General features: G+C 43.4%; 1 protein-coding gene across 1 annotated transcript in view; it reads right to left on the bottom strand.

Moving 5' to 3' along the window:
- Window positions 1-23,355, bottom strand: part of arhgap42a (Rho GTPase activating protein 42a) — a 252,691-nt gene that overhangs the window by 108,516 nt on the left and 120,820 nt on the right. The window contains exon 3 of the mRNA XM_055637337.1: window positions 15,797-15,858. Within this exon, the coding sequence (XP_055493312.1) occupies window positions 15,797-15,858 (62 nt within the window). The remainder of the gene's footprint in view (window positions 1-15,796; window positions 15,859-23,355) is intronic.

Here is a 23,355-nt window from a genome sequence, read left to right as displayed (position 1 = left end):
TGCAGGGACACTGTTTTCCACGAGTTATGTGGCCGAGCTGTTCTTCCCCCCCCCCCCCCCCCTTCCGGGTTCTGGATTTAAGCCATTGTACACGTGATCAAGTCCTGCTGCGCGCTCCACTGGGCTCCTTCAAGTTCTACAACATGGTGGCAGCGGTCCTTATTGCAGCGTGGGCACGGATAAGCTTAGTGGAAAAGTGGCCGTGGCAGCCGTCACAGCGGACGACCTCCTCTCCGTCTCCCCCGCCCGATCGTCTGTCACGCGCTTATCCTCAGCCGTCCCTCCGCTGCTTTTCATCGTTCTCAAATTGCTCTGGGCCTCGCTCTGGTCCATGCCGGCCGCTGCCTAGCTCGGGCCCGGCGCCTGATGGGGAGGCTTATGCTCTACGGCCTGGGTAGGTGCTGCCTTTACCCCCTCCCCCTATACCCCCTCCCCCTATACCTCCTCCCCCTATACCTCCTCCCCCTATACCTCCTCCCTGGCAGAGAGAAGAGAGAGAGGGGTGGGGAGATAGATAGAGGGGGGGGAGATAGAGGGGGGAGATAGGGGGGGGATAGAGGGGGGGAGGGGGGGGGGGGGGGGGTGGGGTGGGGAGGAGATGGGGGAGGAGAGGGGGGAATGGAGGGTGGGGGCCCTTCCACTTTGTCCCCCTCCCTCTCTGCCCCCTCCCCCCTCCTCTCCCCCCCTCCCTCTCTCTGCCCCCCTCTCCCCCTCTCTCTGCCCCCTCTCCCTCTCTGCCCCACCCCCTTCCACTCTTCCCCCCTCCCTCCCTCTCTGCCCCCCCTCCCTCTCCCCCCCCCCCCCCCCCCCCCCCCCCCACCTTCATCATTCTAAAGAATGGTCCTAGCCCAAAACATTACTATAATCTACATCTGTGATGTGCCCCGGTCCAAAACAAATAGAATAAGAACTGGTGTGAACTTTATCTTTGTCCAGCTTCCCCAATACTCTGCAGTTGTATGGATCAGCACGTTTCATATCGATTAAAGGCAGGATGTGGTCATTTTATATTGCCATCTTATATTACCAGTCTTTTCCCTTCAGCTGCACGTTCCGGGCAATGCTGGGAAATATTTCACAGATCATAGTGTGCAGCCACATTGGATTTACTTGGATCTGATGCATTTCGTAATAGGAATTGGCCCTCAGGGGATTCTTTTTCATAGGTATTTCTATAAATACATAACATTCAAATATAATTTTAAAAAGAATATTTGAGATACATATAGGGAATAGAGGGATTGGTTTCCCTCCATGAGAAAATAAATCAAATCATATTTAATTCATTAACAAAAAAGCCTGAGAACTATAGTTAACTTGGCAATGTTTACAGGCCTCAGGGATTTTAAAAGGAAAGTCTAAGAAAACAATGATCATAATAATCTGAAAGCTAAAAGCTTTGTCTGAGTGGGAACATAGTTTAGTTTTCCCATAGGACAGTTCATTTTCAAATACCAACAGAAATGTCTTGTACCTGTAGCTATTTAGTCATTTTTTATAGTTCCTTGGAAACATATTACATGAATCGGTCAAAAACCCACTATATTTTACTAGCAATAAAACACCTTACGGCTTTCATTAGTCATCTTCCCAGCAACAACTTTATCCCTTTGAAACAGAATAGCAATTAGATGCAAATTCTGAAATAAATGACGGTTCCTTGGAAGATTCAAGGAACTGCAGATGCTGGAATCTTGAGCAAAAATCAAAAGTACTGGAGGAACGCAGTGTAATGGATTGGTGGCGTTTCAGCATGGGACCCTTCTTCAGACTGAAGACTGTAATTTCATTGTGTTTGGTTTCAATATTTCTTTAGTCACAAATGTTCAGAATAACATTTTCTCTTAAAGAATCAATGTAACAATTAGTAAATAAATAAAGCCCATGATTTTCCAACTAGTTTTCTTGATGTGTGCACAGATGGCACAGCTTTGCATTTGCAGAAAATCGTGACACAGGAGTACGATCCCCCTTCCCCATACAAGAAAAACCATGTACACAAATACATAAGCTGCTAATCCACAAAATCTGAATGTAGCCGTTCTTATTGTCAGTTCGGCTGTTGCTTTACTAATCCCATATTAGTGTTCGGCAAAATTGGGTGTCTTTAGTGGATCAAACCAAAACAGTAACAGTAATAGTTATGCACTAATGCAGGCTAACCATAAATTATATCCGAGCCCATGATTTTATTTTTGTTTTTCTTTTGTTTGTTGCACAGATCTCCAGCATTGCTTATGCAGAATTCTCGTGGATTACCGGATTATATGTGCCCCTTCTCAGATAAAATGAAAAAACCATGTACCTGCAAATCTTTAAGTGTGCTAAACCGAAAATCTCGGATGTACCCACACGGTCATTTTCAGTTCGTACTGTTGCTTCACTAATCCCACCTTAGTGTTCGCAAAATTTGGGTCTCTTTAGTGTTGCAAGCGCTACAAGGCAGTAACTCTAATACCGTTATGCACTAATGCAGGCTAACCATAAATTATATCCGAGGCAACAATCTTATTTTTGTTTTGTATTTTTTATGGTTTGTTTCCCTCACTCCCCCTGCAGGAACTTACAACAAGACATTCTCTATTGACAAAATTGACCTCTTCTAAAGCAATGTGAGCATTCTCAGACCAAAATGAAATCAGGTAAAGCCCTCCGTTGCCATGCAAGTCTTTGGAGTGTGGGAGGAAACTTGAAGATCTCGGACTGAAAACGCCTATCTCACCAGGGAGAACTCTACAGAACACTTCATTATTTACATGAAGAATACCTGTATGATTCGGGATATAATTTGTTTGTCTTTGTTGCGCTGCAAGCGCTGCCACTTTCAAGGCACTGCACATCTCGTACCGTTGTGCCACTGTAAACCACTTGACTTGATGTGATACAATTATGGAAGTTCCTAATTATTAGTGCAGTGCATACCAATTACATCTCCTCACATACCCCCTTTCAAAACACAACTAACACATATTGGTCTCACCTATTCCTTCGCTCTACAGATGCTGCCTCACCTGCTGAGTTTCTCCAGCATTTTTGTCTACCTTCCATTTTTGCAGCATCTGCAGTTCCTTCTTAAACATTGAGTCATTCTTCACTCTCCTTCACATCATTGCATATAATTCAATGTTTCTGACATAAAGTGTGTGCATCAGGGTCCAAAGCAACAGGCACACCCATTCTGTGCCATAGCTGTGCCACAGCATATAGATCTTCCATAGCTGTTCCATTGATATTTATAAGTATTTAAATAAATGCTCTGTGGTTTGTGACAGTCTTTTGCACTTCAAGTCAGTTCGAACAGCCAATTCAGAATCAAAGGAAGTCCATTTAAGAGCCCATCCCCACCAGTTGTCAATTCCTGCTCTATAACAACTTTACAAACTTCTAAAATGAAAAATGATAAAAGGTTACCAACCAGAAAAGTGTTGCACTCTATTGATACTGCCCAACATATTACTGCCAACATCCTTTGTTTCTTTCCAGATTTCTGGTATCTAAACTTCTGTATTACTGTTAACTTTTTGATAACTTTTTGGCTATTTTGCACATTCCGCAATTATATTTGACTTCTGGGAGCAATTTTGTGCTGATAATGGCCTGCTTTGCAATCAACTTATTCCACTCATGGGTGGTCTGGTGGGTCTGCTTCACAGCTGGAGGAGAAGAAGAGATAATGACATCAATAGAGGGGAGCAGTTGGGAGAAGACGGAACTGAAGGGTGCTTTACAAAAGAAAGAACCCAAACCAAGGATCGTTTGTTCAACATTAAGTTTCATTGAGGAGCAATGAGTGAAGTGTTTAGGGTTTTCAAAACAAGTATGGCTTCTACTTCAAACATTGCGAGAATGACAAACCACATAGTGCACTGCACTAAAACCACATAAAATATGTAGCACTTAAAGTAATCAACAGGCCTAAAAGGTCCAAGCCAGATCCTATTACATGAACAACCCAACAGGGGTCAAGGAAAGAGCGTTCACGTCGCGGCCCTGTTTTCACCAATCTTTCCACCACTACGCACAAGAAGCAGAAGATAGAAATCATTGTATGCAGATGCCAAGTGTGTTCAGCTCTATCTGAACAACTTCTAATCTTGTGTGTGGACTAGACAAGAAGAAGAATAACCCAACAGAATAACTCTGTAACAATGGGAGGGGGGACACCTTCCTCCCTATCCCCCCCCCTTCCCCCCACCCCCGTCGCTACGCACCCTCAGGCTTGGTCTCTCGCAACTTCTCACTCCCAACTCTCACCCAATGTTGGCAGCCATGGGGAAGGGGGCGGTACACAGATAAAATGTAGTCAGAGACAGTAAGTCGGAGAACTGGGAAGGGGGAGGCGATGGAGAGTGAGGGAAAGGCAGGGCTACTTGAAGTTAAATAAGTCAATGTTAATACCGCTGGGGTGCAAGCTGCCCAAGCGAAATATAAGCACCAATTTGCACTGGGCCTCACTCTGACAATCATTAAACACTATTATGGATCCCCCCATTATCGACTTGAACTGAGAATTGAGGTACAAGTAAAACATCACATTGAAAGGTATGTGTCTTTAAGAACAGCAGTAAACTCCACAATACTAAATTTTGAAGGCCATAAACTGCAGCTCCACAGAATTGCAATGTTAGCTGCAATATCTTCCAACAATCAAATTGATGATGATACTTGACATAAAAATATGCATTTCAAAGCTGCTGTACAAAGCCAGCTGCTTGGAGAACCGCTAATTTCACCACAGGTGTAAAACTGAAAATAGCCACCAGAGATGACAATGGGTGGCTCACTCTCAAAAACCATTGCCAAGAGATTCATAAAGGACAAAGTCAGAGAAAAAGGTTTCTGCAGATAACACCAGAGGAATTTTTCGATGTTGGATTGGAAGGAAAACCTACAAAAAACTGCTCTGTTGATTACAGGAATGTGAAACCCAGAGTCATTTTTTCCAACTGACTAATCAAAATAATGGGTTGAAGCTTTAACTCATAAAACAGCTGTAACCTGAACCATCAATTGCGCATTCCATGGCTTAGTTTTTTACTGCCACAAGTTAATACATAATATATTTATTATATGGTTAACCTGCAGGTGGCAATAGTGTAAAGTCATTTGGAAAACAAGAGTGATGAGCTCTATTTAGTCTTGGGTGGGGTGACAGGGAGAAGAGTAACAAGGGATTAAAATGCACACTGCACACTATATTGTAAGTGTTACATTCCATGTGGCTTTAATGCATTTGTATGGAAGCAAATGTACTTCCTGACAATGGAAGACATATATTATCCACATTGTAGAACAAATAAATCTGTCAACGAAAAATGCATCGCATCTTTTGAATTTGTGCCTTGGCATCCCTTCGACCCAGAACTTGTGACACATCCTGATCGCGTTCTTGAATCTGCAACAGCAAATCTCAGTATAATTTGCTAAAAACCTACAGAGTAGTAAACACAGCAATGAATTCCAGAAGGCGCCCAACACAGGCAACAATTTGCGTGCTAGCCACAGAAGCAGATCTGCAAACTCATCGTACAATGTACACTCCTAAATCTCTATCTGTACACTGTAAATGGTTCGATTCGTAATCTTGTATTGTCATTCTGCTGACTGGTTAGCATGCAACAAAGGCTTTTCACTGTACCTTGGTACACGTGACAATAAACTAAACTGAACCGAATGGATTTGGAGCAGTGTAACCGAATGTCAGACCTCCAAGATACAAGGACAATACAGAATGGAAAAAACAAACTATTTACAGAGACACATTTAGTAGCAATGGCTTTGGTCTAGCACCAACCTGGATGTTATTGTCAATATAGGTTGGATTTAATTTGTACTGGATTTGTAAAAAATGTAAAAATCAGCAGAGACAAAGGTCCTGCCTCCACAGAATATTTCCAGCAGTGTTGTAATCTTGACTTTATTTTACTGGTAGCAATACAGACTGGGTATTACTAAAGTCAGGTAGAAACTAAAAGTTAGAAGTTGCCAGCATGTCAAAACATGTAATTTAAGGGGCTGTCCCACTTGCACAACCTAACTGGCGAGTTTAGAAGTGTTTCGGAGAGTTTGAAAAAATGACATGTTGAAGACCTCCTTCAACTATGTAGCAGATCTCCTTCGACCATCTTCGACTATGTTGAAGACCAGCTTCGACTAGCTACGACTAGCTACTACTAACTTTGGGAAAATTGGACACCGAATAGTGGCGAGTGAAGTCGACCTTCTTCGACTATGTTGAAGACTATCTACGACTACCTACATGCCGACCTACTACGACCTAGTATGACCAACTACAACTAAACCTACGAGTAAAAAAAGTATCGATTTTTTCCATGGCAACCTTTTTTAACTCGCGGGCATTTTTTAACATATTGAAAAAAAATCCGCGACCTAGCTGAGGCCATTCTCGAGCATGAAGGAGTGTTACGAAGACCTCCTACGACCTTGTGTCGACCATGCTGTGAGTATGAGTGACGGGCAAACTCGCCAGCTCGCGGATTAGGTCGCCCAAGTGGGACAGGCCCTTTACTCATGTGAAGATTTGGGTTGCAGTGAAGTGTCTTGTACAAGTCTGTAAAAGGCCTTCTCCTCAGGCAATTTGGTAAGGAATTGAGTATTTTGTCAAACTTTCATGCTCACCAGCAACATTTTATGACATGATTAAGCTGCACTAATTCAGTAAACTTAATCCTCACAATAATTTTTGCAAGGTCTAACACAAGAACATAAGTAGAGTAGGAGTAGGCCATTTGGTCCCTCGAGTCTGCTCTGCCATTCAACCAGTTCATGGTTAATGGGATCTTTGGATTGGGTCCACTTTCATGCATGATCTGTGTAATCCTCAGTTCTGAGAATCCAAAAACCCATCTCAGCTCTGAATACATTCTGTACCTCAGCTGCTACAGTTCCTTAGGATAGAAAATCCCAATGATTTATAAAACGCAAGAATAAACTCCACTTCCAAGTCCACAAATGTGAAATTTCTTATTTTGAAAGTCGGCTACCTTGCTCTAGGTAGGAAAATGGCCTGTCAACATCTCCAGAATCTTGTACATTTTAATAATATTGCCTCTCACGTAAAGTACAATGAATATTCTTCCTTCCTTCTCCATTTCTTCGTATGAACCTTCTCTTCTCTAACTCAAAAGTACTTCCTTCCTTAAACAAGGACACAACAGCTGTAGTCCAGGTATGGTGTCACCCAATATAATTGTAACAGCATTCTGTCCTTTCGGAATCTCTTTTACAATTAATCCAACATTCATTTGGCAGCCTGATTTCTGCTCTCCCAAATATTAGCTTTACACTACTTATGCAAGGCCACCCAATCCCCCCTGAGAACCAGTGATGATTCCCACAACATCTAAGTAACATTTTGCTTTTCTGTTTCTCCCACCAATATGTTTAAACTCATACAGTATTTCCCCGCATTACATGATTATTGTCAAATCATTGCCCACTCTAATCTTTCCAGACTTTGTGACTTTCTCACGACATACTTTCCTTCCTATCTTGGCATCATCAGAAAATTTGGGTGCAGTATTATTGGTTCCTTTATCGAGGTCATTAATGTCCATTATACGTAGTTGAGATCTCTGCCACTGATTGCTGCAGTACATCACTACCTGCTCCTTGCCAAACTGAAAATGATTCATGTACTCTGACCGTTTTCCATGGGTAGACCAGTTAAAGCCCTGTCCCATGGTACGAGCTCATTCCAAGAGCTCTCCCGACTTTGCCCTGATTTGAACTTGGAGATTTATGGTAATGGCCGCTTGTCGGTACTCGGGGCTCTCGTGGACATTTTTCAACATGTTGAAAAATCTTCACGAGTTTACCCGTGCTTACCTGCCGTTAGCGAGTCTTCCCGAGTACCTGCCGTTAGCGTAACGAGCCGCTAAGCGACGTCCCCGAGCTCCGACCTACCCGCTACGCTCATTCTCCGTGCTTACCATGAGTTTGATTTTTTTTTTTAAACTCGGGAGAGCTCTTGGAATGAACTCGTACCGTGGGACAGGGCTATTAGTTCTCCAGCTATGCTAATATATTATGTAACATGAACCTTCAATTGTGCAGTAGCCTTTTATCAAATATATCTTAGTAATAAAACGACATTACACCTAGTTGTTTCCTTTTATCCACTCTGCTAGCTACATCCTCAAGGAACTCTAATAAATGTGTCAATAATAATTTCCCTTCGAGCAAACCATGCAGACTCAACATAATCATTATCACATGCTAAGTGTTCTGTATTACTTTCTCAATGATTGATTCCTGCATCTTCCCAATGACAAGACTTTGGTCAAAAGCCGAAAGTTTCCCAATCTGTTTCTCTATTCCTCCTTGCATTGAGGTATTACATTTGCAGTTTTCCCATCTGCTTGAAACCTCCCGAATCTGAAACAATTTGAAAGATGGATCCACTTACTTTGCAACCCCTTATTTTAGAACCCCTGGATACAGGCCAGCATGCCCCAGGGAACCCCTGGATACAAGCCGGCATGCCCCAGGGAACCCCTGTATACAGGCCAACATGTCCCGGGGAACCCCTGGGCACAGGCCAGCATGTCCCAGGGAACCGCTGGATACAGGCCAGCGTGCCCTAGGGAACTTGCCAATCTTTAGCCCAATTAATTTACCAAATACTTTTTATTTGGCAAAATTGATTCTTTAAAATTTCTCACTTGCTCCCTTATTTCCTGCCATTTTTTGTTGATTTCCCATGTAACGTTTATGAAGGTGGGGCAAAGGCCAGCACAGCCCTTTGAACCGCTGGATACTGTGCATGCGTAGTTTTCCTAGGGCCTTGCCAATCCAGTTTTGCTCAGCCCAGTGGGGCTCTGTTCCCCCTGCTGCTGCTTTCCTATTTGGCTGAAAATTGATTCTCCCTTTAAAATTTCTCGCCTCTTCCTCCACTGTGGAAGATATCGGCCCTGCCATTTTTCGTTGATTTTACATGTAGATGGCATTGTGAAAATGTCCTGACAGAGAGCTACCGTTATGAAGGTGGGGGCAAAAGTCACAGTCACAGCGAAGAAGGGCTCGCTGGGGCAGACCAGCAACATCGGCGCCTGTTTTTAAGGTGAAACGACACAGAGTGCTGGAGTAACTCAGCAGACTGAATCAGTCTGAAGAATGGTCCCAACCTCACCTATCCTACCTGACCCACTGAATTACTCCAGCACTTTATGTCCATCTGTGCATTAACCTCCATCTGCAGCTCTTCGTTTCAACTACAGGTGCACAACCTTTTATCCGGTGTTCCAGAAACCGAAAAGCTCCGAAAACCGGCCATTTTTTCCAGATGTCGTCTGCGCACCAAAGCTCGCGTTTGGCGCCAAACTTGACCCGAAACGACCCACGGTCAACCCGCTCTGTACTACTAACGGCTCCTCCTCCTCCACTGCCGCTTAAACATCGTCATTGCTTAGTCAGTTAGTTTGGAGGGCTTTTAAGAAGGGGGGTGAAGGGGTAAACTTTAATTCTTAGTCCCCTACCTGTCAGGGGGAGCGGTCAATGCCTTACCGGTTCGCCGTGCAGTAAGCTCTGCAGGCTGTGGCCGGTGGGGCCGCGGGCGCGGCAGATTGTAGCTCCGACCCCGGCAAAGCTGCGAGGCATCGGGCGAGGGCAGCCGGACGCCCCAGCTCCCATGGAGGCGTCGCAGCGGCAAGCTCCGGAGCGCTGTGGCCGCCGACACACAACATCGCGGAGCGTCGCTAGAGAGCCGGCATTGTGAAAGCGGAGCTCCAACCGGCGTCCTGACGGAGCCCCCAGCTCCGCGGCTCCAAATCCGTGACGCTCCGCGAATGTTGGAAGAAGGCAGCCACGCGCCACAGCGCTCCGGAGCGCTTGCAAGAAGGCATTGCCCGCTCCCCGCTGGTATCCCAGCGCTGCGATGCCGCAGACTCCCGACAGCCGGAGCAGCTCGTCCGGCCGCGGGCTGTTTTTGGAGCGCCTCGCAAACAGGGGTAGAGTGCTGGAGTTAGCTCCAACCGGCGCCTGAATCAGACTGAGCCCCCAGCTCCGCGAATGGGAGTCGCCGACCAGGTAGGTATCACTAAGAATTAAAGTTTCCCCCCTCACCCACTGACTTACACCACCACATAAAATCCCTCCAAACTAACTAACTAACATTTATGCAATGATTCTCCCGGTCACCCGGGAGGAGGCAGCTGCTCCAGACTTTTCAAGCCGCCCGCGCTACCTACCTAATCTACGCTAAAAATCTTCCATTCTGAAATCCGAAAATGTCCGAAATCCGACAAGTGTCTGGTCCCAAGGCTTTCGGATAAAAGGTTGTGCACCTGTACATAAAATGATCATTTTAGCGGACTATCGGCAATAACAGACTCCATTAACACCCCCTCCCCCTCATGGTCTATTATAACAAGGGTTTACAGGAGGTTTTCCCTTGCTCACGATATGTGTGATTACCCTTCCCCTAGTATGTTGACTGTGAAGAACTATAATTGCATTGCCAATGAACATTATAGGGAGGTGGTTGAGCTCTGTTGTGGGCGATTGCCATTGACTGGTGGTTGTGTGATATAAAAGGAACATGACACTTTAAACCATGATACTTTGAATCTTTTACTAAAGTGCTTATACCACATCTCTAACAATGACCTTCCTGGACTGAAACATCTACAGAGTGAATGGGAAAGTGGAAAAACTATATTCAGCCACATTTCAGCTATATTTACCTGCACTTCCTGCATTAAGATCGCTCCAGTGAGCCGAGTGTGCAAATTACACTTGGTGGATTCTCAGAATCTCAGCTCCAAGTCATTGTTCCCTGGATCCATTTGTTCCAGGGAATATCCCCAGAAATACATTGATAAAGGCAGGACCAACTTTGTGGATTTGTTGACTGACGCATAAGAAAGAATGAACCTTTCTTTAAATATCCATAGCACAAAGGTAATCTACCTACTTGCCCAATTGGACAGCACCTTCACCAACAATAAATGTCCATGATAATATCTTGGAAACAATGGATCGCTTTCTAGATCGCTCTGTGAAAGCAGATACGGAATTCACCTCTGCTTCCAGTGAGCTAGCACAATCTTACAACATCTGAAGAAAAAGTCGGAAGGGTCTCGACCCAAAACATCACCCATTCCTTCTCTCCAGTCCTGCTGAGTTACTTCAGCATTTTGTGTCAATCTTTGAAGAAAAATAATGCTCAAAGATCAAGGCCTCACCCCAGGCACCAAGGTCATGGTCTATGCATGATCATGACCCCACGCAGCCCACTATCTCTGCCCTGCTTAATGCTTCAGACAGATTACCTGAACAGGCACTTTCTAAGCAAAGTCTGCCAAATCCATCTGCAAGATCAGTAAGCAATGCCACATGCCCCACATTAGAGACCTGAGACATGCACTTACCTCTCGACTCCATCATGGGAAAACATTCTCAATGGGCTACAGGAACCCTTCTTCACACTGGAAGAAGACAGAGACTGCTGATTTATTCTGGCATTTTATTGAGGATTGAGAGCAGTGAAACAACCTGTTATTAGTCAGGTTAGATTTGTTCTACTTTTAGTGAGCAAGACAGATCTGAACAATCATGAGTATTATATTTTATTGCTGCAGCTCAACTAAGGAAACAATGATAGTTCTGGAGCACTACTACCCGAATAGCAATGGGATTCATGGCTGATTCTGGTGTAAAACAAGAAAGGCACAAATTGCCAACCGTAATAGTGAGGACTTCGAGACCCAGCCAACTAGAATCGTGTACAGTTGAAGAACGTCAGAGACATATTTTACATTCACATGCGGGGCTCTGTTATAGAAGATGCAATGTTTGTGGGAGCTGCTCTTCACACTAGTTGATTCCTCATCTACTCTTCACGCTGCCTTGGCAAGACCACCCGCATAATCAAGGAGCATTTATACCCCGGTCACTCCCTCTTCTCCCTTCGCCCATCAGGCAAGAGGTACAGAAGTCAGAAAATAGATACCTCCAGATTCAGGGACAGTTTCGTCCCAGCTGTTATCAGGCAATTGAACAATCCAATCAACAACTAGAGAGTGGTCCTGACCTCCTATCTACCTTATTGGAGACCTTCCAACTATCTTTGGGGTGGGAGATTGCAACCTTCACGTGGTCCATTCTGTTTCGACGAATGCAATCAACCTGGTGTGCACAAACAGAAGATCAAACAGAACAAGTTGTCTTATAACCTTAGACTGTGCATAGAAGATTTTTAATCAGATTTTGCTGGCACTAAACATTATTCCCTTTATCCTGTATCTGTACACTGTGGACAGCTTGATTGTAATCATATATGGTCTTTTCACTGACAAAATAACAAAACAAAAAGATTTTCACTGTGCCTAGGTACATGTGACAATAAAAAACTAATCTCTACTACGACTGATCATTTATGCCCTTGCTTCTCTCAGAGGTTTTTCCATATAGTTTACAACATAATAATTATTCATCAGGGGGCTTCTTTGCTAATGTTCAATCTGAACCCAAAAATACTTTGCTGAGGATGAAATAAAACATTTTAAACTGCCCTGAAGACAACAAATTTAATGGTTATGAATATAGTATGAAATTGCAATGTTTATTTTTTATCTGAGAATGGGAATAATGTAATTTCAACAAAGATCTCAGAGCAAAGGATTTGAGAAGTGACTCTAGTTAGGACTACATTAGCTGTATTGGATAATTGTTTTACTTCACCATAAACCTTACCATGTGTGCTATCTTGGTTGCTGTAAAGTACCTGAAACTAATGTTACAAACTTTATTATTTGGCATAGCTTCTAGAGGTAGATGTTTATGGGTTTTACATGCAATGTTAAATGCCAAGATGAGAGAGTGATTTACTTGGCATGACGTACCTTGTTAATTTTAGGTGCACAAACAAGTATAATAATTGCAGTTTTAACAGAATACACACGGGGATCAACAGCTAGACTGTACATGCCCATTTTAAAACATCATGAGCATGAACTGATTAATAAAGTCATATTTACAAGTTTTACTTCACTCATAAAAACAGTATTGTGCCCAAAACAACAAGTTTCCTTTTCCCGTTGTTTGCAATGCTCGAACTTTTCATAGTCTATAACCAATTCAATGATGCACAATTCTGGAAGATTTCCTCACACAGTATTGTGCTCAGATTTTTAGAAACATCAATATGCAGCTGTTTAATTAACTCAGTTTTATTAACTGTTTATTCACATACAGGTGCACAACCTTTTATCCGGAGTTCCGGAAACCGAAAAACTCCGAAAACCGGCCATTTTTTCCAGGATGTCGTCTGCACACCAAAGCTCGCGTTTGGCGCCAAACTTGACCCGAAACGACCCACGGTCAACCCAGGTCTGCACTACTGTAGCGGCTGCCTCCTCCCCAGAGACCGGGGAGACACTTAAACATCTGTAAATCATTGTTTAAATGTTAGTCAGTTAGTTTGGAGGACTTTTATGTGAAGAGGGGGGGTTGAAGGGGTACACTTTAATTCTTAGTCCCCTACCTGGTCGGAGAGGCGGGGAGCGGTCAATGCCTTACCGGGTCGCCGTACAGTAAGCTCCGCAGCGCTGTGGCCGCCAACTCCTAGCTGGGCTGCGCCGGTTGTAGCTCCGACCCCGGCAACTCTACCCCTGGCTGCGAGGCTCCGCAAATGTTTTGTCGGCGGCGTCGATGCTGGGATTCGGGAAGCGGGCAATGCCTTACCGGGTCGCTGTTCGGTAAGCTCCAGGGCGCTGAGGCCGTACTCCCTACGTTCTGGAGCTTATTTGCGGGCGGCGTATATTTGCAGCGCCTGAGCCTCAAGTTGCTTTGTCGGAGCAAGACTTGCCGCCAACGGCCGGACGGAGTCTCCGCGATTCTGGGAGTAGCCGACCAGGTAGGGGACTAAGAATTAAAGTTTACCCCTTCACCCACCCACCCCACCACCACCACATAAAATCCTTCCAAACTAACTGACTAACATTTATGCAATGAGCAACAATGATCATGGTCTCCGGGGGAGGAGGTAGTCGCTCCAGACCATTGCTCCACCTAATCTAGTAAAAATCTTCCATTCGGAAATCCGAAAAGTCCGAAATCCGACAAGTACTGGTCCCAGCGCTTCGGGATAAACAGGCACCTGTTTGTATTTAAATATTTTGCAGATTGCGACATGAAAGGCAATTAAGTTTTATACCATGCAGATTTGGAGGAGTTATTCTGGTTAGAATTTAATTTTGGTTCTCCAAGGTCCAACTGTTTTAGGCAATCTGTGGTCTTTTGAATTGGCATTCAAACTGATGTTCATTTGAGCTGCACAATATTTGCTGCATATAGTCTAGTAGCACCATTGTGAACACTTTCCACTGTTTATTTTTGCGGTATGATGCATTTCAAAGAATGTAAATGTTCATGCAAGTGAGGTACTCTAGTTATGGAAATTATTTGTATCGAGTATATTATGCATTGTGAACCTCAAGTTGCTTTGTAGCAAGACTTGTCCAACTGTCCATATTCTCAGAACAATTCTGACTGTTAGTACATTACCAGCAATCACTGAACTTTATATTATAGCAAGAGCCATCATGGTTCTTGTAGTCACTTGAACCATTGCTCCATATAGTGATATTTTTAGTTTAGTCTAGAGATACAGCACGAAAACAGGCCCTTTGGCCCATCGAGTCCACACCGACCAGTGATCCCTGCACATTAATACAATTCCACACACACAAGGGACAATTTACAATTTTCCCAAGCCAGTTAACCTACAGACCTGTACGTGTTTGGAATGTGGGAGGAAACCAAAGATCTCGGAGAAAACCCACCCAACCACGGGAAGAACGTACAAATTCCGTACAGACTGCACCCGTCGTCAGGATCGGACCCGGGACTCTGGCGCTGCAAGGCAGCAACTCTACCGTTGCACCGCCGTGCCAAGATATGACAAGAATCCCTTTACCCTCGTGTTGACAAATGATAATTAGTTGCAAATCCAAATGCAAATTCAAAATTCTATCTCATCTTGGCATAGACCATTTCTATAATTGGTGGAGTACGTCTAATTGAGTCTGAAAACAATTATTGTGCTCATTCTTAACGTCAAAGAATTTGAAATTCTGTGAGGCAGACGTTTTTAATATCCTGAAGAACATCCATTCCAGCACACAACAATGCTAACAAAATATTTGAAGCATAAAATGAAGTATCAATACAGATTACATGCAGAACAAACACATTTTGTAAATGCACCACATTTCAGGTTAAAAGGCATCAATTATGAATTATTACCTGCACAACAACAGATGATATCACTTACTGTCCCAGGAATTCCACTTCCTTTAATTCCAGGTATGTGATTATTTTGTACCTAGGCACGGCTTCTTTTTTTTCCCCCTTCTACAGCACTCCCAACTCTTACCACTCTTTATCCAATGCTGTTCATCCTGTACCACTGGTGTGGTGACCATCATAGTTTAATCAAGCAAGACTTGTGTAATTTTTTAACCATCCTAAAACATGACCACAGTAGCTCAGGAAATTAATAAAATGCTTATCACAGAATTTGCTCTAATTTGTTTATATAATTCGCTCTGAACAACAGGAATTGGAACTATTAAACGTTTTAACCATATTTTGTTAAAGACAATGGCAGTGGCATTGTGTCGTGATGCCGCAAAGCATTTCAAATATTATGCCTCATCAATAAAGATCAGGACCTTTATTTTAAGTGTCAATGGCTGTTTGTTTATACTCTTCGATAATCCATGTGACTATAGTGCTGTCGCCAAAAGAAATGTAAGATATAAGTAATTCTCACCAATCTTCTTCGCTCCTCTTCAACAGTATGAAGTAGTTGTGCAAATTCTTTAAAGGACTGAGCTGTGATAAAAAATAGATGGAACATGTTAAGGATTGGATAAAATCCTATAAATGTTATGCACACGTGCAATAAATAATCATACTTAATAATAACAATAATCAAAGCGATACTTAAAGTTTTCCGCTGAGTTACTCCAGCACTTTGTGTTTTTTTTGTGATCCAGCATCTCTAGTTCCCTGTATCTACACCACAAGACTCAATTGCATTTCCCAGCCGGAAGAAGAGTAGGATTCCTCACGTTCTCGACTTGGCAATCAGCTGGCTCTGGAACAATGCTGCCCTGGGGGTCACCAAATTGAAACATGCTCTCTGGTAGTCAGCAAAATTGTGGAGCAGATGTTGAGTGACTGCTGGTGCAGCAGGGAGTTGCAAAGGCTTGATCATCCAAAATGAAATAGAGAACTCACAAATCTGGGAAAATTATCATCAAGAGCCAGAGAATTTTGTATATTGTCCATTGTCTAATTTGAAATCCTTTCATACACATCAGATCAATAGTACTTGTAGGGCCGAGATGGCCTGTTTCCGTGCTGTAATTGGTATATGGTTATATGGTTATGTCCTCTTACAGAGCACTGAAATGGACCTAATCCCGAAATGGCGTGTATAGATACTCCATCCTTACCTTTTTAAAAAGGTTTTGCAAACCAAATCAAAGGCATTCTGCTCCAATCTTTCAATAGACAATAGACAATAGGTGCAGGAGTAGGCCATTCGGCCCTTCGAGCCAGCACCGCCATTCAATGTGACCATGGCTGATCATCCCAAATCAGTACCCCGTTCCTGCCTTCTCCCCATATCCCCTGACTCTGCTATTATTAAGAGCCCTATTTAGTTCTCTCTTGAAAGCATCCAGAGAACCTGCCTCCCCCGACCTCTGAGGCAGAGAATTCCACACTCACAACTCTCTGTGAGAAAAAGTGTTTCCTCGTCTCCATTCTAAATGGCTTACTCCTTATTTTTAAACTGTGGCCCCTGGTTCTGGACTCCCCCAACATCGGGAACATGTTTCCTGCCTCTAGCATGTCCAAACCCTTAACAATCTTATGTTTCAATGAGATACCCTCTCATCCTTCTAAACTACAGAGTGTACAAGCCCAGCTGCTCCATTCTCTCAGCATATGACAGTCCCACCATCCCGGGAATTAACCTTGTAAATCTACGCTGCACTCCCTCAATAGCAAACATGTCCTTCCTCAAATTAGGGGACCAAAACTGTACACAATACTCCAGGTGTGGTCTCACTAGGGCTCTGTACAACTGCAGAAGGACCTCTTTGCTGCTATTTTCGATTCCTCATGTAATAAAGGCCAACATTGCATTCGCTTTCTTCACTGCCTGCTGTACCTGCATGCTTACTTTCATAGACTGATGTACGAGGACCCCCAGATCCCGTTGTACTTCCCCTTTTCCCAACTTAACGCCATTTATATAGTAATCTGCCTTCCTGTTTTTGCTACCAAAGTGGATAACCTCACATTTATCCACATTAAACTGCATCTGCCATGCATCTGCCCACTCCCCCAGCCTGTCCAAGTCACCCTGCATTTTCATAGCATCCTCCTCACAGTTCACACTGCCACCCAGCTTTTGTCAGAATGCACATTCTCCAACCCAAAGGTACACTCATTGTTTAATTCCACTTCTGTCAATTAAAACCATTATAACTCCAGAAATACATACGGCACTGTTCCATCCTGAGCCACCAAAGGCTTCAGCTTTGGTCTCCACTATTTTCTCATCTACGTGCCTCCATGAAATCAGGTTACAGGCATAGATGAGAGCCAAACTTCACCTCATATATCAACCCCATTGCAAGGGGTCCAATTTGGATGAGCATTCAGTTGTAATGAGCTACCATTTCGACTGGTTAAACATTGCGGCATCTTAAGCAATGGAATGAGCCAAGTATGATTCTGCATCATTCTATAACATGTGCCAAGTCCACAAAAGGGGAAGCAGCTAATTCTAGACTCCTTAACAAATATGTTCAAAGAGGGTTAAATTACTCCCCAAATTTTTTTTTAAAGCAAAAATCAAATCAAATATATTGGTAAAAGTATCCAAAATATGATCAACATAAAAGTAAAGCAATTGTGGCACAATAATCTCCCTTTAAGCTATCTCTGAAGAAACTATGGTTACTAGTGCAGCCACTCCTTATGAGAAAGCTGCTCTTTGAGTGTAATGCCAATATTGGATAAACTGCATGAAAGTTCTTTGGAAAGGAGTGGATGGTTTACTTGTGACAGATTTTCCCATCATGAGGGGGGGCTCCACATGCTGAGAGTCTCGTGAAACTGACCTTTAGAAGCAAAATTGAAAGATGACATTTTACAATTACCATGCAAACTGAGAAGAAACGAATTTCTAGTCGGAGATGTCAGTGGCATCCAGAGTACTCAATAAATCATGTGCTTGCAGATTTAATTTGCAGGGGGGGGAAATATGTACAATAGATTTTGTGTATATGTAGATCGAAATGAATATGCTGTGCTCATGGGAATCTTCAAAATAACAAAGAGACAGATCAACTGTGACAAGCAACTAAATGTTTTCCTGTCTGAAAAGTTACCTCACAGTAGTTCATCTATTCCACTGCAATAATGGAACGAACTTATGGTCAGCATCAGCACATTTCCCCACTTCCCCAGTATCACTTGAACAGTTCAAAGTTTGACCTAAAATTCAAAACATTACAAATTTCTCATAAAAGGTCATTAAGGTTGGAAATTGAAAATAAAGCAGCTTCGAGCCCTGCCTGCATTCATCCGCGCTGGGATTTTACCATTTGGCTTGTAACAGTTAACAGATGTCAGCTCTCAAGAGACCTAATCTACTTTCGTTGACCTTAGACATTTCTTCAATCACGGCTTTCCAAAGGAAAAATAAAGTAAATTACAGAATAGCAGACCACCAACCACTCGCTTCCCTGGCAGCTTGCATCGCCAGTAACTAAAATGGTATCTGACACAAAACTTGACAAATTCAAATCCCAGAACGCACTAATAGTAAACACACCAAACTCTTCCTGGACAATCAGTATTTTTGAAGCATTTGATAAACCAAAAACATGAAGACAAGGATAAAATATAGTTTCTATTATTGGTGGGGAGGACCAGGTAAATGAGCATAATATCTTTCTCACAAATGCACTAAATGAAAACATTTCAGATGCTTCCACTGCTGAACGATTATCGGCTACCATTTTTGTAGTGCTTGCAAAACCCAAACCAGTTAATTAACAATTGTTTTTAAGTGGTGCAAATGGATCATTGGTCGCTGGAGATCTCTGATCTCAGTACATATTGTCCTGAATTTTCCCAGGCCAACATCATTCTTTGCATCACGCACAGCATATGACTCACAGCAATTTTGGAATTTCTGTGCATGCATTAGTGAAATATAAAATTTCTAAAAGTAGCAAGTCAAAGCAATAAGCTGTATTCTAATACTGAACTCCTCCTTGGGCTAAACAATTCCATTGCAGACTTGCCATTTAATGGTCTACTGGGTCCCATGAGGAGCAAGGTGCATTTCCCCTTGGATTATTATGATAGGGAAATGCTGCAAGAGCATCAGCTAAATTGTAGGACTTTTCAGATATTCGTTTTTAAATGCTCTCAATCTTTCTGAGAATTTATGTTCTAAAAATCACCTTCAGGTTTATGTTAAGCTTAAAGTTGATGGCTCCCAGCTCCCAGCATAGAAAGTTGCTCCCTGTGTTGTGGCCTTTCCTGACAACAGGCCTGACTCTCCCACTGTGGTACCAACAACCAACCTGAAGAAGGTTGCCGCCGAACCCAGCCCCTGTTTGCCCCTTGGACTGGAGAGGAGGAAGTCGAGCTGAGGGCCAGGGAATGGATGGGTGGTGGGAGGTAGTGCAGGGACTCGCTGTTGGAGAGGGCCGCAGAAGCCCCTTCAGCAGCTTGGGTCTCAGCCCAGTGGCCCAGCGGCCCAGGGAGCCGAGGCTGTATCCCAACCGCAGGCCAGCTCACCTGCTGTGGACCTGGGAACCCGCCCGGAGAGGGAAGGCTGACGAACCTAGTGCCTGCTCACCCTGAAGACCAGGAATCAGAGTAGGAGGCTGGAGGAAGACGGCAGCAGACACAGACACCGGACAGGGTAGTCTTACCTTTCATGTCCTCAAGGACAGCTGCGGGAGGCACCCCCTGGAGAACAAGGGCTGAAGGCCAGATGAGGAGGAGAGGGACATCGGATCGCAGGACAACCGAAATGGAGGCGACGGCTGCAATGGGCGTTTGTGTCCAGCTGCAGCATGAGCAGTAAAACGGCACCAAAATGGTGCCCCTTGTATTTGGCTCAGTGGGCTGCTCTGTACATTCTTTACTAACCAGGGGGTTGTGTGCTGAGCTGTATTTGTACACATTTGTGTACAACATGTAAATGAAGAAACCATTGAAGTAGAGGTTTAGAGGAGATACAAGCACAGAGCATGGTTGGAGTGTGGAATGCAATGCCAGAAAGGGTGGCAGAGGCAGAGACCTGTAACATTTCAGTATCAAGACAAACTTTTAGATCAGCAAGGCATAGATGACTGTAGACCAAGTGTTGGGATTAGTGTAGACAAATATTTGACGGTTGGAGAGGGTGGGCCGAAGGATCTGTTAATTTGTTTAATGATCCTGGGACATGGATTGCTTCTTAAATTTGACCCATTTGTAAAGTATTCAGTGCCTGAAAGCATTTTTGAATGTTTTAGAAACATTTTAGCTATTTTTAAAACCGTCCACATTTACAACAAAAAAAAAACTATTGAATTTGTCTTGAATATCTCAGAAACATTCAGAGGGCTTTTAAAAGATGGAGTTTGACATCCCAACTAAATACGGCTTCCTGAATGCCAGCATCTCCCAAGATCAATAACGACTATACCTACAGTGTGAAATATTTATTAACTGGTGCCTCAGGGCATCTTCAATACTCAATTAAAGGCACCATACCAATGCAAGTAGTTGTTATTGCATTGATGTGTTTTTGTTGAATTCTTACTCTTTCTCATCAAACACTTGTACAGTGGCAAGGTTTATCTTTCAATAAAGTACACAACAAAATTAAAAATAGTTAAAATAATGTATGCCAATTGCAATTATGTCATATATCTAATCATGTATACGTCTTAATTAGGATAATTTACAAAATTATATAATTCAGAACACTTATGAAATTAACTATGTTGGCATGATCTCGCTGAGTGAATAGAAAAGTTAAATTCTATCATCTAAGCAATGGCTGAAAGTTAGCAATCAAGTGCTATTTATTTAGGCTGGATAATTGGACACGATGGGATGAATGGACATTGAATTGAATTTCAAAATTTGCAATTTGAATTTAAATAATGCAATTATTGATTTGTTATTTGAAAAATGTCAAACTATTAACAAGAAATAAAATATCCCCTCTTCTTTCATTGGACTGTAAGGTAAAGTGGACGATCTCCAAGGGACTCAATGGCCTTTTCTGTACTCCAGCAATTCCCAGCAGGAAGCAAGTGGCAGGAAATCACACCTAGCAGCGTATCAGTTTGAAGAAGGGCCTCTATCCTTAACGCCACCTATTCCTTTTCTCCAGAGATGTTGTCTGACCGGCTGAGTTACTCCAGCATTTTGTGTCTATTTTCAGTTTAAACCAGCATCTGCAGTTCCTTCCTGCACATCTGTTGAAATGAACGGACTGTAAAAATCACTGCCCTGGACCTCCAGAAAATTCCTATCGCCCACTCTCGAGGAAAACTGAAACAGCCACAAGCTTATTAACAGGAGTAAAATACATTATTGGCGAGGAGATGGAAATAAATTATCAAAGAGAAAATATCAGAATTGTCTAGTTACTAAAGGCCTGTCCCACTTAGGTGACTTTTTCGGGCGACAGCCGGAAAATAGGCTGTTGCCAAATGGTGGCGGGGCGATGTGGCGGGACACCTGTGTTGTCGTGAGCTGTTGCCTCGGGTGTTGTGGCCTTTTTCTTGTCGCTGCTGAGTTTTGAAATGTTCAAAACTTCTCGGCGACAGTTAGCTTGACGTTGCGCGACTTCTCCTGGCGTAGGTCCTGTCGTAGGTTGTCGTAGGCTGTCGCCAGGTTGACGCCATCTAACGTTGGCTGTCGCCGGGTACTGAATTTGGTAAATTCAAGTGGCGGCAGCCTACGTCATGCTACATCAACCGGTGACAGTATCTGCATCACGATGCGTCATTTTTGTCGCAGACTGATTGTCGCAGACTGACCTAGGTTGACTTTGGTTGTCGTAGGCTGTCATGGGTGTTGTTGTGGGTTGATGTCGTATGTCGCGAAGAATTGGGACGCCGGTTGACGTAGCTTGACATAGCTTGTCGTCGACTAGGTGGCAGCCTGTAGTAGACATTGTCGTAGGGGGCGCGGTTTCTCGGCATCACGCCACGACAGTGACTGTCGCCGGCTGTCGCTGAAAAAGTCGCCTAAGTGGGACAGACCCTTTAATAGGCCAACAAATGACACACTATATTTAACACCACCTTTACAAAGCACCAAGCAGAGCAAGGAAAGCATAAAATGGCATAAAATGCTGCAATTCTCCATTCCCATTTGTACATGATTTATCTGCCACTGGCCTCCTGCACTGTTGCACTGAAGGGGTTGGCCCACTTGGGCAACCTAATCAGCAAGTTCTGGTGAGTTTGCCCTCGACTCATACTCGCAGCATGGTTGACACGAGGTCCTAGGAGGTCTTTGTAACTCTGCTTCATGCTCCAGAGTAGTCCCCGCGTACTCGAGCCCTCAGCTAGGTCGCTGCGTATTTTTCAACACGTTGAAAAATGCACGCGAGTAAAGAAAGGTCGCCATGGAAAAAATCAATACTTTTTTTACTCGTAGGTTTAGTCGAAGTAGGTCGTAGTAGGTCGGCATGTTATTTGTAGGTAATCAAGGGTAGTCGAAGGTAATCGAAGGTAGTCGCAGATAGTCTTCATCATAGTCGAACGAGGTCGAAGCAGATCGAAGGAGGTCGTCTTCACTCCTCACTATTTGGTGTCCAATTTTCCAGAAGTTAGTCGTAGCTAGTCGAAGCTAGTCTACAACATAGTCGAAGCTAGTCTTCAACATAGTCGAAGGAGGTCCTCAACGTCATTTCTTCAAACTCTCCTAAACTCGTCTAAACTCAAGAATTAGGTCGCCTCAGTGGGACAGCCCCTTGAGAACCAACATAAATTTGAGGAACAACAACTCATCTTCCACCTGGACAAGTTACAGTGTTACAGACAAAATGTGGAACTCCACAACTTCAGGCAACTTCCTTCCACTGTCTGTATAAAACTGATAATTTTCATCTATGGCATTGGAAAGTTTTCATCCCTTTATTAACATATCCTGAACTATTGGACATGTCCATCAATCCTACATTTTCCAATTTTTACATTCTTTCATTTGTACTCATTTGATGCATTATGTTGAAAGCACATACATTGTATATTCCATTCATTTGAACAAAGATGTGATAGTCCT

Source organism: Leucoraja erinacea, chromosome 6, assembly GCF_028641065.1.
Source record: "Leucoraja erinacea ecotype New England chromosome 6, Leri_hhj_1, whole genome shotgun sequence".
NCBI classification, from domain to species: Eukaryota; Metazoa; Chordata; class Chondrichthyes; order Rajiformes; family Rajidae; genus Leucoraja; species Leucoraja erinaceus.
Note: the sequence above shows the minus strand (reverse complement) of the source record. Positions and strands in the feature narration are given on the sequence as shown.